Source organism: Castor canadensis, chromosome 7, assembly GCF_047511655.1.
Source record: "Castor canadensis chromosome 7, mCasCan1.hap1v2, whole genome shotgun sequence".
Taxonomy (NCBI): domain Eukaryota; kingdom Metazoa; phylum Chordata; class Mammalia; order Rodentia; family Castoridae; genus Castor; species Castor canadensis.
The window spans coordinates 155,818,025-155,832,181 of NC_133392.1; the positions used below are offsets into that span (position 1 = coordinate 155,818,025).

At 44.6% G+C, this 14,157-nt stretch overlaps 1 protein-coding gene, 1 long non-coding RNA gene and 1 other non-coding gene across 3 annotated transcripts in view; 1 reads left to right on the plus strand and 2 right to left on the minus strand.

The window, feature by feature from the left end:
• LOC141425041 (uncharacterized) overlaps positions 1-3,823 on the plus strand; it is a 14,947-nt gene extending 11,124 nt beyond the window's left edge. Inside the window, exon 3 of the long non-coding RNA XR_012450123.1 lies at positions 3,360-3,823. This is a non-coding gene — a long non-coding RNA (uncharacterized lncRNA). The remainder of the gene's footprint in view (positions 1-3,359) is intronic.
• The window catches only part of Pgd (phosphogluconate dehydrogenase), an 18,277-nt gene extending 5,612 nt beyond the window's left edge, over positions 1-12,665 (minus strand). Inside the window, exons 1-8 of the mRNA XM_020186117.2 lie at positions 12,525-12,665; positions 11,996-12,071; positions 10,931-11,110; positions 8,586-8,651; positions 7,723-7,841; positions 6,389-6,458; positions 3,384-3,518; positions 1,275-1,464 (exon numbers count right to left, since the gene is read on the minus strand). Coding sequence (XP_020041706.2) covers positions 1,275-1,464; positions 3,384-3,518; positions 6,389-6,458; positions 7,723-7,841; positions 8,586-8,651; positions 10,931-11,110; positions 11,996-12,071; positions 12,525-12,532 — 844 coding nt within the window. The 5' untranslated portion in view covers positions 12,533-12,665. The remainder of the gene's footprint in view (positions 1-1,274; positions 1,465-3,383; positions 3,519-6,388; positions 6,459-7,722; positions 7,842-8,585; positions 8,652-10,930; positions 11,111-11,995; positions 12,072-12,524) is intronic.
• Positions 9,114-9,216, minus strand: LOC141425407 (small nucleolar RNA U13). Its single transcript, XR_012450452.1, has one exon. It is a non-coding gene; the product is annotated as a small nucleolar RNA U13 (small nucleolar RNA).
• Positions 12,666-14,157: the final 1,492 nt, after the last annotated feature.

Consider the following 14,157-nt stretch of genomic DNA (forward strand, 5'->3'; position numbering starts at 1 on the left):
CTTTAGTTTTCTTAAAGCCTTGGTGCTCAGACTTGCACTGTCCCATTTTCTCTTTAGCTTTTCTTTAGCTTAGCTTTTCTATGTATAAAGTTCTCAGTGCAGACTTTCTATCAACCCCTCTTTAGCAATTCATTCCCTTCAACAAACCTCCCTTCAGCAATTGATTTTCCCTTCAGTAATCCTTTTCCCTTCAGCCAAAAGCCTCCCTTCATCAAAAAGCCTCCCTTTACCCGAAAAGCCTCCCACATCCAAAAGCCAAAAGCCCAAAGCAAAAGCCTCGTATCCTCCTTCAGCAAATCTTTTATACACAATGGTAAACAAGGAGGTGGAGCAACAGTTCTTGGGGAGGGCATGACACTGTAACAAGAGGAACCTGCATTCTACTTCTCTGAACTGAAAATAAACATCTTAGGAAAAACAGCTGTTCTGCATCTTATTCTCACCTTATTCTGTGGCCAGGGCTGTGCCGAACTCAGCCTACAGAACATTGGGTACAGCTGTGCTAATGTCTAGTTCTCACAGGCTTCTCATAATCCACACCTATCTCAGAAAAAAAATCACAAAATAGGGCTGGTGGAGTGGCTCAAGGCAAAGGTCCTGAGTTCAAGCCCCAGTACAGCAAAAAAAAAAAAAAAAAAAAAAGCTTTTTATTTCTGTCTGAGTGTGATACTTAGTTCATTAATAGAAGATAACCTGAGTAGTGGTTTTCCTGTAAGTGACAAAAGGGAAGGAACTTAAGAATGTTCAGAGACTTCAAATATATAGGTTATGTTCTATTTTTTTTTTAGCATCTTGGGGAGAACCTGCAAAATATTAACAAATCCTGAATGTATAAACAAAATGTAAACTTTTCTATGAAAAATTTCTCTCTGGTTACTTCCCTATTAAAGAGATCTTAATATCACTGACTATAATTAAATCATGGAGCTAAAATATTCCAAAGGTAATACCAGACAGGAAGGATGGTAATTTCTGCCTTTACCTCCAGGTCCATAAGAACCATTTTTTCATGTGCAGAAAGACCAAGGGCACTCGGAAAGCTAATTGAGATTGAACGGATTGTCCTTAAGACCCATCTAGATCGATACTCCAGGACATCAAGATCAGAATAGTGGGGGCTGGTGGAGTGGCTAAGTGATAGAGCACCTGCCTAGCAAGCATGAGGCCCTGAGTTCAAACCTCAGTACTGCCCAAAAAAAAAAAAAAAAAAAAGAAAGAAAGAAAAGATCAGAATAGTGGGACCAATAGGGCTCAGGTGAAAAGCAGACCATTACCAATGAGCGTGACTGGAATGCCATACTCCAGGGCTGAGATGGCAGTCCATTTTCCGGTGCCCTTCTGCCCTGCACTGTCTCTGATCTTTGGCAGCAGGTGTTGGCCATCAGTATCTCGGAATTTGAGAATATTAGCAGTGATTTCGATCAGGAACGAGTCTAGCTCTGTCTTGTTCCATTCCTCAAATGCCTACATGCAGAATGGAAGAAAGCAACGTGAGAGGCAGGTCCTGCAGTGCACGCCCCTCATCTGCCTCAGGTGCTCTGATTCACCTGTGTCCTCTGTAGGTTGACCACTATGAACACCTGGGGCTAACAAGCTCTTCCCAAGGCAGTCTGTGGACTTCATTCTGATCACTGAGTCTCATGCACACCAGGTCAATCAGCTGTATATGGTGTCAACCTAGTTAATTTTCTCTTCAGCAGAATTGCTCTCTCGACACCAAGAGCCTCACTTCATTTGGGTCTCTATGTGCACCCTACCACCTCCCTGGAAGCCTTCAGTGATCACCCGATCTAACACCAACTTCTTGGGGTTTGGGGGTGTATGTGGCAGAGCATATGCTTAGCGAGAATGAGGCCCTGGGTTCCATCCCCAACATGCAAGAATAAAAACATAAAAAAATAAAACCTAAGCCAGGTGATGGTGGCTCACGCCTATAATCCTAACTACTCAACAGGCAGAGATCAGGAGAATCGAGGTTTGAAGCCAGCCCAGGCAAATGGTTCATGAGACCCTATTTCGAAAAACCCATCACAAAAAAGGAGTGGTTCAAGGCGAAAGTCCTGAGTTCAAGCCCCAGTACCACAAAAAAAAAAAAAAAGTAAAACCTATCACTTCTCAGCCTTTTGACTAAGATCAAGTGTAAAAATAAAACTGTTATCCCAGTCTAATTTTCTTTGTAATAATTATCACTGTTATAACTAGTATTATACTATGTATTAATAATTATGCCTATTTTCCAGCTCATGAGGGCAGGAACTTTTGTTTTCTTCACTATTATATACATTTTTTTTTCTTGTGGAGCTGGTGATCAAACCACTGTGCATGACAGGCAAGCACTCTACCACTGAGCTCTATTCCCTTCACTGTTATACTTAACATTTAGAACAGTGCCTCACATACAATACTCATGTATTTGTTGAATGAATACATTACTGTATTCAATTAAATATGAACACAAAAAAAGTTTCTATGAAAACTAAAACGTTTTAGACAGAATAAAAGCAAGCCAGTGAAACATACTGCTGTCAAGATAAATAAGGTTGAAGGACTGGAGGAGTGACTCAAGTGGTAGAGCACCTGCTTAGCAAATATAGGGCCCTGGGTTCAAACTCCAGTACCACCAAAAAATAAAAATAAAAATAAAAAAAAATAAGGTTGAGGGCTGAGGATGGAGCTCAATGGTAGAACACATGCCTAGTATGCACAAGGCCCTAGGTTTGATCCCTAGCACTGCAAATAAGTAAATAAGGCAAAATAAAATAAAAAGAGAATTCATTTTTTTTCTTTTTTGCAGTACTGATGTTTGAACTCAGAGTTTCACACTTGCTAGGTAGGTGCTCTACCACTTGAGCCATACCTCCAGCCAAAGCAGCAGAATATTTTTGACAGGACACAGTGCCTGACACAGCAAGGCTCACTAACTGAAGGCAGTGACTGCTGCCAAGTCTCCTTGGGAATGTACAGCCTTGGGACTGCTATCTTACTATTTATTTATTTTTGGCCGTACAGTGGTTGAACTCAGGGTCCTGCACTTGGTAGGCAGGTGAACTCAGGGTCTTGCACTTGGTAGCAAGAATCCTATCCCCTTTTGCTTATTTTTCACATGTGGTCTCACTTTTGCCCAGGGCTAACCTCAGATCTCAATCCTACTATCTACAACCTCCTAAGTAGTTGGAATTACAGGCATAGGACACCACACCCAGCCTGGCTATCTTATTTTATGGTTCCATTAACTGATAGCTTCTCTTAAGTTAAGCTGAGTCCATGCAGGCCGTCAGAAAGCCAGGGGAACAGGAAAGAAGAAGGACTAATTGTCAGTAGCAAGTCCCTTTTCATCTGAGTGTGGTTACTCCCTCCAGGTGGAGGCAGTGTCTGGGGCTCACCTGGGCCATCTCCTCATGCCCCATGCCCAGAACATCCTTCATCAAGTGGTAAGCCTCGCAGATCAGCTGCATGTCACCGTACTCTATCCCATTGTGCACCATCTTCACAAAATGTCCGGCTCCCTCATCTCCCACCTGCCAAGGCAAAAAGCACCTTCAGAGAGGCAGACTGTGCACCAGAGAAGTTCCATCGGACCTGATGGCAACCTTTGCTAAGGCTCTCTCTTCACAGGAAAACAACAACTGTGAAGCAAATTTAGTACTTGTGAACAAGACCCTCTCAATGTACCTGCAGGTCTTCAGTCTGTATTTTCCATTGTTTTTCATCATTCTCAAATCCATTCCCTACCTCCCAACCCCATCTGAAAGTTTAAACTCTTCTTTTGTCCAGAAGTCACCATTTTTCTAGCAACTGCAGGTTAAATAAAGTGGTCAATTAAGTCACTTGTTTTTTTCTAGATACAAATGTATTATAGTTGTTCCTAATGGCTGAGAGCAAAATGGCCTTAGCACCAAGGTCTGGCCCAGCCCTTCTAAGTCCAGAAATGCATTCTCCCAAGGCCTATAGTTGCACTTATATAAGCTGGCAAGATACAAAATCAGAATAGTTTATGGGTTTATGATGGGATATTAATGGCTACAAGTGTTCTATGACCAACACATTCTGCCCCTAGAGATAAGCTACCCGGGAAACCAAATCTTCTGAAAATTGTCCAGTGGGCAAGGAATCAGAACAAAGTGACAAGAGTCAAATTTTTCATGGCACCAGGCTCTACAGTCATTGCAGCCATCTCCATGACGGGGATGTACCTGCTTATGGGCATATTAGTGACCAGGAAATTCTTTCCTGACAGTTACTGTAGCATTGATACTGTGCACATTTACACCAGAGATTTCCTGCTTGAGTTCACTGTTACCACTATGACTATTGCAGGTCTGTGGCTGATAACATCTTACTTCACCCTTCCTATTGCCTCAGCAGTGAACTAAGGAGCAACTGCTTTTCATCACAATACCATTTTTTTTTCAGTGACCTCAGCCTAAGCCTGGAGGCATTGGAAAGTCAACTCTGGCTTGATCAAAACACTAAGGGCAAGTCTGCTTTTTCATCATGACATTGTCATTGGTGGATCAAAAGGGAAATGACTATTACTGCACTTTTACTGTAGTAATCTACTATCAAGGAATAAAGTCCCTTTCCAGCCCTTTAGACTAAGAAAGATTGAGCAGCCCTTCATGTCACAGCCTTGGCCACCCTCATCAGAGTCTGACTGAACTCCATGCTAACCCCTGGGGAAAACTAGGCACCAAGTTAGCTGCTGTAGTGACAGCAACTAGGCCTGGCAGGCCTGGGGGAAGGGCTTCCCTGTGCCTCATGTGCCTGAGTCCTTATTTCATTCCTACTCTTGACTGCATAAAAAACTTAAAATAAGCATATAAAACAGCTGATATTAAAAAAAAAAAAAGAGGACTAAGAGCTAGAGAGCTCTTGGAGACCATCCAGCCCAATTCCCACATTTTTCGGATAAAGCAGCTGAAGTCTACATGGAGAAGTAACCTGCCTCGTGTCACACTTAGTGATGTTTTTCCATCCATAGTATGGGTAGAAGTGAGAGTTTATTCTCACAGCAACACCAAACCCAGGAGAGCAGGTATCTGGGAACTGACCCCAGCCTCCTGTTCTTCCATGATGGTCCAAGCACTGAAAACTTGAATCCCAGACTATAGGTAAAAGGAATTCTTCCATAATTGTGGCTGAACATGTGACATAGCAAAAGTCCATTCAATCCTTTTCCTTCCACCCACAGAGCAAACCCCACTTTGATTTCAACAATCTTTGGCCATGAAGTAACATGGCTAAGAACATCTTACTTCACCTCATCCTTTCTACTCCTACTTATGAACATCATCTTTTAGCTAACTGAGGCTAGCTTCTGCTAGCACACTGACCTCCAAGCTCTGGACAGTCAATTAAGACACAAAGACATTAAGACACACACTTTAGGCACAGCTTGGGTAGCAAGTTAAGACTGAGAAGCTTGTCACAAAGCTAATCACTGGGACTAAGGTGGTCTTTGCTCAGCTGTGCATTTTGTCACTTAGATGTGCCCATGTGGCCAACTGGCTTCAAAGGGCAGCCCAGCTACTTAAAAAGCTGGACATTGATCTACCATTTGATCCAGTAATACCATTCTTGGGGATATACCCAAAAGACTGTTACTCCAGAGGCACCTGCACATCCATGTTTATTGCGGCACTATTCACAATAGCCAAGTTATGGAAACAGCCAAGACGCCCCAGCACAGACGAATGGATTAAGAAAATGTGGTATCTATACAGAATGGAATTCTATGCAGCCATGAAGAAGAACGAAATGTTATCATTCGCTGGTAAATGGATGGAACTGGAGAACATCATTCTGAGTGAGGTTAGCCTGGCCCAAAAGACCAAAAATCGTATGTTCTCCCTCATATGTGGACATTAGATCAAGGGCAAACACAACAAGTGGATTGGACTATGAGCACATGATAAACGCGAGAGTACACAAGGGAGGGGTGAGGATAGGTAAGACACCTAAAAAACTAGCTAGCATTTGTTGCCCTTAATGCAGAGAAACTAAAGCAGATACCTTAAAAGCAACTGAGGCCAATAGGAAAAGGGGAACAGGTACTAGAGAAAAGGTTAGATCAAAAAGAATTAACCTAGAAGGTAACACCCACGCACAGGAAATCAATGTGAGTCAATGCCCTGTATAGCTATCCTTATCTCAACCAGCAAAACCCCTTGTTCCTTCCTATTAATGCTTATACTGTCTCTACAACAAAATTAGAGATAAGGGGAAAATAGTTTCTGCTGGGTATTGAGGGGGGGGGGAGCGGGAGGGGGTGGAGTGGGTGGTAAGGGAGGGGGTGGGGGCAGGGGGGAGAAATGAACCAAGCCTTGTATGCACATATGAATAATAAAAGAAAAAAAAAAAACAAAACAAAGGGCAGCCCAGAACTTGCCCAGTCACAGCAGGGTTCTCCAGTTCCGACTTTTGCAGCAATGCCTTGGAAGATTGCCTTGATGTGGGGCCTGTGGAAAGGAAAAGTGAAATTCAGCTCAGAGGACAAGATGGGTTGAAATATCAGTTCAGTACTCATGGACATGATCTCCAAGTTTTTGCTTTCTAACGGGAGGCGGAAGTACTCATAGAAAGTACTGAAAGTGCTGAGCTCTCCAGGTAAACGCCGAAAGAAATGTGTGTATGTTTCTTTTTTTTTTTTTTTGCCCGCCCGCCCCTTCCCTGTTTCTTTTGTTTTGTTATTGTTTATTTTGTTTGAGACAGGGTCTTGAAATGTAGCCCAGGCCGAAAAGTGTATGCTACCATGCCTAACTGAACTGTGTTTCTGATAGCCCATGGGCCAAGTGCCCTATGATAAGTATTTTTAAATTTCTGAGAAGTAGAAAGGCTCCCTACCTCTACATTTTTATGTACTAAAGAAAATCCCCAGTATTCATCAGAGTTCTTCACTTATTTATTTATTTGGCAGAACTGGGGTTTGAGTTTTGGGCTTGCTATGAGAGGTAATTTAAAGATAATCTTGAAATAAACCCTTCACCTTTTGGGGTTCGGTTCATCACTCCTATGCTTCATTACCTAATACAACTCAAATGCACTCAGAAAAGCATGTCACCTTCCCACATCTCCCTCAAAAGGATGTTTCCTTTGCTATCTTTCTCTTCCGTCCACCACTCTCCCTGTCTGCCTTTCTTTCTGCGACCTCAGTAGCAGTGTTTCCCTCAGTCTAAGTTGTTCATAATCCACCACCTGCCTCTTCCCATTCTGATTCTCCCTCCCCTCCCACTGCCACCTCCGCGTTTATGTTTCACACATCCCTACTTCACTCACCAAGGCAATCATTCCTCTAACACAGAGCACAGTGAATAATGTAAAGTTCTTTTTCCCTGAAGTTAAATAAAATGTCACCCTCATTCCTAGGTCCAGTGATTATTTCCCACTACTCACAATTATTACAGTTATTTTAGGACCATACATATACCAGCTAACAGGGACAGACCTAACTCTAAATGCAGTCAGTGCAGCGGACATCCTCTGCACTACTTCTTCCAAACCTACGTGGACCTTTCACTATCAGTCTTGTCCACTACCGGTAGCAGGATAAAGGCAAGAGAGGAGCCTGCATATACTTCATGTCAGAGCAAAATGTCTAGATGAAAGAAACTTCCTCAGCATCTTCTGGCTTTCATACCACACAGGGGGCCCCACTGCCAGGACCACTTCTGCTAATGCCTAGGCTGCCCTGGGCCAAAAGGTAGTGGTGCTGAGGGGACTCACCAGGCTTCTTTGTTCCCTCCTGGCATAAGTGATGGGCCATACCGGGCCCCTTCCTCACCACCACTGACTCCACTTCCCACAAACAAGATTCCCTTGGCCTTGAGGTCTCGACATCGCCGCTAAAGGAGAGAAAAACAATGCCATGATTCTTTCAAAAAGTAAGTTCCTCCCAGTGAATGAGAGGAGGTATAAGGCAGGTATGGAGATCCCACATTTGCCGGAACACCACACAAAGATCTGGGAAAAATCAATCATTCAAGAAAGCTTATCCCTTCAGCATAGCAGCTAAAAAAAACAAACAAAAAACCTTGGATGTTCAAGAGGCCTGCCCTGTCCTCAAGAGTAAATAAGACCAAACATACATTCTGATTTAATGGAAAAGACCTTGCACAGTAAGACTCAATGAGCAAGGTGGGGATTTAGCTCAGTGGAAGAGCGCTTGCCTGGCAAGTGCAAAACTCTGATTTCATTCTCCAGCACCGAAAAGAAAAAAGAAAAAAAATGAAGAGTTTGTTTAATATGCACTTCAGAGCATGCAGGACTTCCCCCAGCATCTAAGACCATTAGAGCAGTAGTTCTCAACAGCATGATACACTGACATGGCATGGATTATACAAGGGGATGGGGACAAGTTAAGCATAAGTTCTCTGTATCTAAGCAGTCGTCAACCTACATAGTGTGACTGAGAACCTCATCTATCATGTATATCTTAGTAGAACAAAGCTGAGAACTACCATACCTGTACCAATTCTCAAAGAATCAAGACCACAGGACAGTTCACTCTTTTATCTCATGTGCAATGCTGATACTTCTTTCTAGAATGTTCTTAGGACCTGAAAGAATTTAGACTGAGGAACACTTACTGTAGTATCCCGATATTCAGAATTTCCTCCATCAATGATGATGTCACCAGTGTCCAACAACGGTACCTGAAGCCAGACACTAGCATTAGGATGGGCCAAAGACAGAAATAAAACAAACACTGGCCATTGAAAAGAAACAGGAATTTATCCTAAACAAACACAGTCTAAAAGCCTATATCATATAATCTTCAGTAATCCTCTTTGGGGCTACAGTTACACATGATTTAAAAGCTTAAGGCTACCAAAGCCAGTCAACCCCTCCACAACTGACACAGTTCTTTAACTGCTCTAAGATTTTACAACAAACAAAATCTACATGGGAATTTTGTATTTTCCACATGTACCACCTGCTATGTTAGGACTAGCTGTGAAAATTAAAACCCTTTCTATAAAAATCTGTGTTTAGTTCACAAGAAGGGTGCACTGAACATATATCCAATAGTTCAGTGTATAAATGGATGATTTCAACTCCACAGCCTGGTGAGGGCAAAAAGAGACCAAGCCCTGAATGTCTTCCCAAAGCATACCAATCAGACAGGTAATATGCCCGTATGGTAAAAAGATTTGAGGGAGGCACGTGACATGCAAAGATGTGAACACTCAATCATTACGGGCTTTACTCTTTATTGCTCAGTCTTCAGGGCTCCACTTAATATCACTAATACTTTCCCACGTTGGAGAAGAATTAACTGGTTTTCAATCCACTGTGTGAGAAGTTGATCATGAGCAGTTTGGCACCTGGCTACACAAAAAAAGCTTAGCATGTCCTTTCTTATCACAGTGTCCTTCCTTTCTAGGCCGTTCATTTAAACGACCATAGCATACTGGTTACAAATTCTCCCTGTGGAAACAACCCCACTGTTAATACTGCTCTCCAAGAGGTACATTCAACCGTTCCCTTTATTGATTCTCACTGCATTTCTATGACAAAACATTTCTTCCAAATGGCTACTGCTTTGGTTTTTTCAGTGTGGTAGCTGTAGAGTTATGATTATTACTATTACTTCGGGGAGGAAGTACAGGGGTTTGAATTCAGGGCTTTGTGCTTGCAAGGTAGGTGCTGGGGTCATACCTCCAGCACTGTAGAGTTATCTTCAAATATCTAAATAATTTCCACTGGTTCCCCTCCACTCACAAGCTTATTTTTATTTCCAAGAAATATATACTTGGCTCAAGTGTGGAGTGCTTGCCTAGCATCCAAGAGGACCTGGGCTCAATCCTTAATACTGTGAAGAAAAAAAAAGATATCATCATACTTTTGTCTCCAAGCAAATAAGAGCACCTTGAAAAACACTGCTTAAAAAAAAAAGAAAAAAAAAGAGGCCGGGTACTGGTGTCTCACAGGCGTAATCCTAGCTACTCAGGAGGCAGAGGATCAAGAAGACTGAGGTTCGAAGCCAGCCTGGGCAAATAGTTCATGAGACCCTATCTCAAAAAACCCTTCACAAAAAAGGGCTGGCTGATGGAGAGGTTCAAACAGTAAGAATGCCTGCCTATCAACTGTGAAGTCCTGAGTTCACCCAGTGCTGCCAAAAAAAAAAGAGTGCTCAGATGTAGCTCAGTGGTAGAACACTTGCCTAGCATGCTCAAGGCCCTGGATTTCATCCCCAAAAAGACAAAAAACAACAAATTAAAAAAAAAAACCCTTGAAAAAGTCAACAAATTGGCACAAAAATAAATACCCAGTTCCTAGGATTCCATACAGATTGCTTGTCATTCATATTAAATTATACAACCATTTGAGAATTGTAGGAACACTAAAAACAGAAAATCTACTTTTAAATTTAAACACTAAGATTTATTGGTAAATAGCACTAAACATTTATAAATATTTACACAATCAAAACTAAGATTTCCAGGCTGGGAGTATAGCTTAGCATGTGTAAAGACTTGGGTTCAATCTTCAGCACCAAAATAAAAACAGAAAACAAGCTGGAAATGTAGCTTAGAGGTAAAATACTTGTATTTAGCTATCATGCACAAGGCCTGGGTTAGATCCCTAACACTGAGGTTGAAGGGATGGAAGGGGAAGGGATGGAGCCACCACCACACAGACTGCAAGCATCAAAGACAGGGAAGCCATTAACAGGTTACTGTTAACAAATTCTTATTGAAATGTCTTCTTAGTGTCCTCAAATTGTTACTACCCAAGGACATACTGTTACTTAATTAGTAGTGCAATCAAGTTAACCAAGACTGCAACATGTAAGCAATTATTTTGTCAGAACTGACCAGTTCCTATCTAGAAACTGAAAACAGAAATCTCTGAAGTAAAATAGCTAGAGGAAGGAGCACAGAAAAAGCTCTGTTGTGTTAGCAGGAGCTGAAAACGGAGCTGGCCTCACCAGTTTTTCAATGAAATCATCCACAGCTTGGCCGGCCTTCACAAGAAGTATGATCCGCCGCGGCTTCTTCAACTTGGAGACCATCTCCTTCAAGGATTGTGCACCAACCACTTTGGTGCTCTTCGCCTCATTGGCCAAGAAATCATCAACTTTGGAGACTGTCCTATTAAAAGCACAGACCTAAAAGACAGAAGGCCTGTTTAGAAGATCTAGGACACACACAAGCCTTTCAGACTGTGGGCCAAGCAACACTATTCAGCCTAAGACTCCAGGAGGGCCCACCTGGTTGAGCCTGTCAAGTCACCCGTGCAAGATGAAACAGCAGAGAACTGAGGCAAAGGGCAAGTGCCCACAGTATACTGCACCCCAGGTGGAGCCTTGTCACTATGGCCTAACACTCAGAATCAAATCTAGGAACCCGCCACTTGCACATTGGGTATGTTCTCTTATCCCCATAATCCTGGCATCTAAGCCACTTTAGAGCCAGCAGTGATCTATAGTCCCAGCTACTCAGGAGGCTGAGCTGCTGGGAGGACCATTTGAGCCCAGGAGTTCAAGGCCAGCCTGGGCAACCCTGTCTCAAGGGGGAAAAAAAGAAACAAACATTTTTTTCCCCACCTTCCCCAGATCTCACTAAGCAATAAAGTTAGAACTCTGCAACAGCAGAATCTAACAAACACACCCCATTCATCTCTACTTAAAGTGCAGAACCTCTTCCTCCAGATGCAGGAACAGCTCTACCAAAGTGGCACTTCTTTTACAAAAGTGTTATAAGCAGCGACAGCCGGTCGCTGGTGGCTCACGCCTGTAATCCTAGCTACTCAAGAGGCAGAGATCAAGAGGATCGCGTTTCGAAGCCAGGCCGGGTAAACAGTTCCGCGAGACCCTATCTCGAAAAACCTTTCACAGAAATAGGGCTGGTGGAGTGGCTCAAGGTGAAGGCCCTGAGTTAAGCCCCAGAACCGCAAAATAAATAAATAAAAATACGCAGCGACAGAGCACACTGAATGAGCGGCACGTTCCGGATTTGGTGGAATCTGTGAAACTGGGTCCCCAACCACTTACCACAAAGCCATGGTCATTCATGTTCAGAATTAAATTCTGGCCCATGACAGCCAATCCAATCAGTGCAATGTCAGCTCTGAAGCCGAAGAAGAAAGAAACATGTCAGTGCCACTTGGTGGCTTTGGACAGATAGGATAAGCAGCTATCTAGTCTCTTCCTCTGCACCCTCCCCATGCGCTCCAGCTTAGCTGCGCACGCTCGCTCCACCACTGCACCTGGGCGGCCGGCGCCCTGCGGCTCCACGGAACCACGACTGGGTCCCGCCGACTCCCCGGCATGCGCAGCCTCCCCCGCGCCCGAACGTCCTCCTCGGCGAGTCCGTGCGCGCCCCTCCGCCCTCCCGGGGCCTGCGCCGCGGAGGTGGGAGGCCGCGCGTGCCAGCCCGCGACCCTCAGGCGCGAGGTCCCCGTCCCGCGAGGCAAGCCCCGGGCTGAAGAAACTAGGGAGCAGAAGCAGGCAGGGACTGCCCCGCACCCCGGAAGGCCCCCCACGTCAAACCCGAGCCCGGCTGCACGGACAGGCCACTCACTGGGCCATGGCGGCGGCGAGCAGAGCCGAAGAGAAAGAACAACCAAGGGCCTTGGGACTCCCGGGCGTATGCTGCGGTGTCCGGCTCCCCCTGGCCTACTGAGCTTGGCTGCTGACCGCCCTGCTTTCTGGCGCCAGCCAATAGGAAGGAAGGGGCGGATCTGTACTCCACGCCATTGGTTCTCGCCGGCGCCTGTTAGACCACCTGAGGGCAAACGGGCACGCCCACCCCCGGGGCCAGATCAGTAGAGCGCCGAGCACACTGATGACGCCATCGGCGCGCCGGCCTAGAGCGCGGCGCAGGGGCAGGTGGAGGTGTCCCTGTTCGTGAGCCGGGCTTCGCTTTCGCGTACCGGCCTGGGCCCGTGCTGGTTCTTCGGCGCGGCGGTAGAGATGGAACTCCAGTTGGGCTACATTTACAGTGTACTAGGCAAGTGCACGCCTTTTTCCCGAGTCCGTGGTTGCTTCCTCCCATCACTGCGTGCACTATGGGGTATATTCCTAGTCCCTCAATTCTGAGGCCGCCGGCTGTATTCATCCTGCCGGTCACGAAATGTTGATCCTCACAACCACTCAGAGTGGGAAACATGAGCCTGCGGACCGGAGAGCAGGCAGTGGGTGTACTTGTTGGAGTGTGATGGGGCCAGGACTTGGGTCTCCTGATCCAGACTTGGAGATCATGATGGCATCCAGCCCTTTCCAGGCCACGTGATACGGATCAGATTAAATGCAAAGGCCAATAGGACAACCCAGATGTCCCAAATCGGACAGTGATTCCCGCCAACACTACTACTTAATTAATGTCTTGTTCTGCGAAATTGCTATGCAAGAGTTTCTTAGTTTTTAAAATATACTGATGTAATTTAGGTAAGCAATTTCATTGGGTACTTAGTTTTTGAGTTACGTAAAGGGGTACTGAAACCAAGAAGTTTGAGAACCACTGATATAGCCCAGCTCATATTTGAGAGATGGAGACTAGCTGAGTCCCACAGTGACCAAGCTAACTTGGAACTACCTCTTGGAGATTGGGTGCTAAGGTACGTGTCATCAAATCTGGGGACTCAGACAGGACCATCATATTCAGAGAAGTCAAATCAGCTTCTGGAGTGAGCTGCTACTTACTACTTGGAGAGTGCCTGATAGAGGAAGGAATGAGTTTTGATGTCACACTTACTTTGGCTCACTCTGGTTTCATTTTTTTCAAGCTGTGCAATTTGGGGCAAGTTTTGTTTTTTGGTTTGGTTTTTATTTATTTATTTATTTATTTTTCTGTACTGGGATTTAAACTCAGGGCCTTATGAGGCTTGCTAGGCAGGCACTCTACCCTTTGAGCCAGGCTCTCAGTTCTAGGGCAAGTTTTTATGGGGAGAGGGGTCTTTTGTTTCTGTTTTTTAGTGCTGGGGTCTGAACCCAGGGCCTTGTGCAGCATACATAGGCTCTCCTACTGAGCTACACCCCATAGGCAAGTTATTGAGTCTCAGAATTTCTCCTTCTGTAAAAGAGGAATGACAAAATTTCACGGGGTAGCTGTAGGATTAAATAAAAGAAATGAGACCTTGCATCTAGCATTTGGTACCCATCCACTAGTGTCTATGGCTAGGGCTTGGAGCACAGGGCCCCAAAGGGTGGCACAC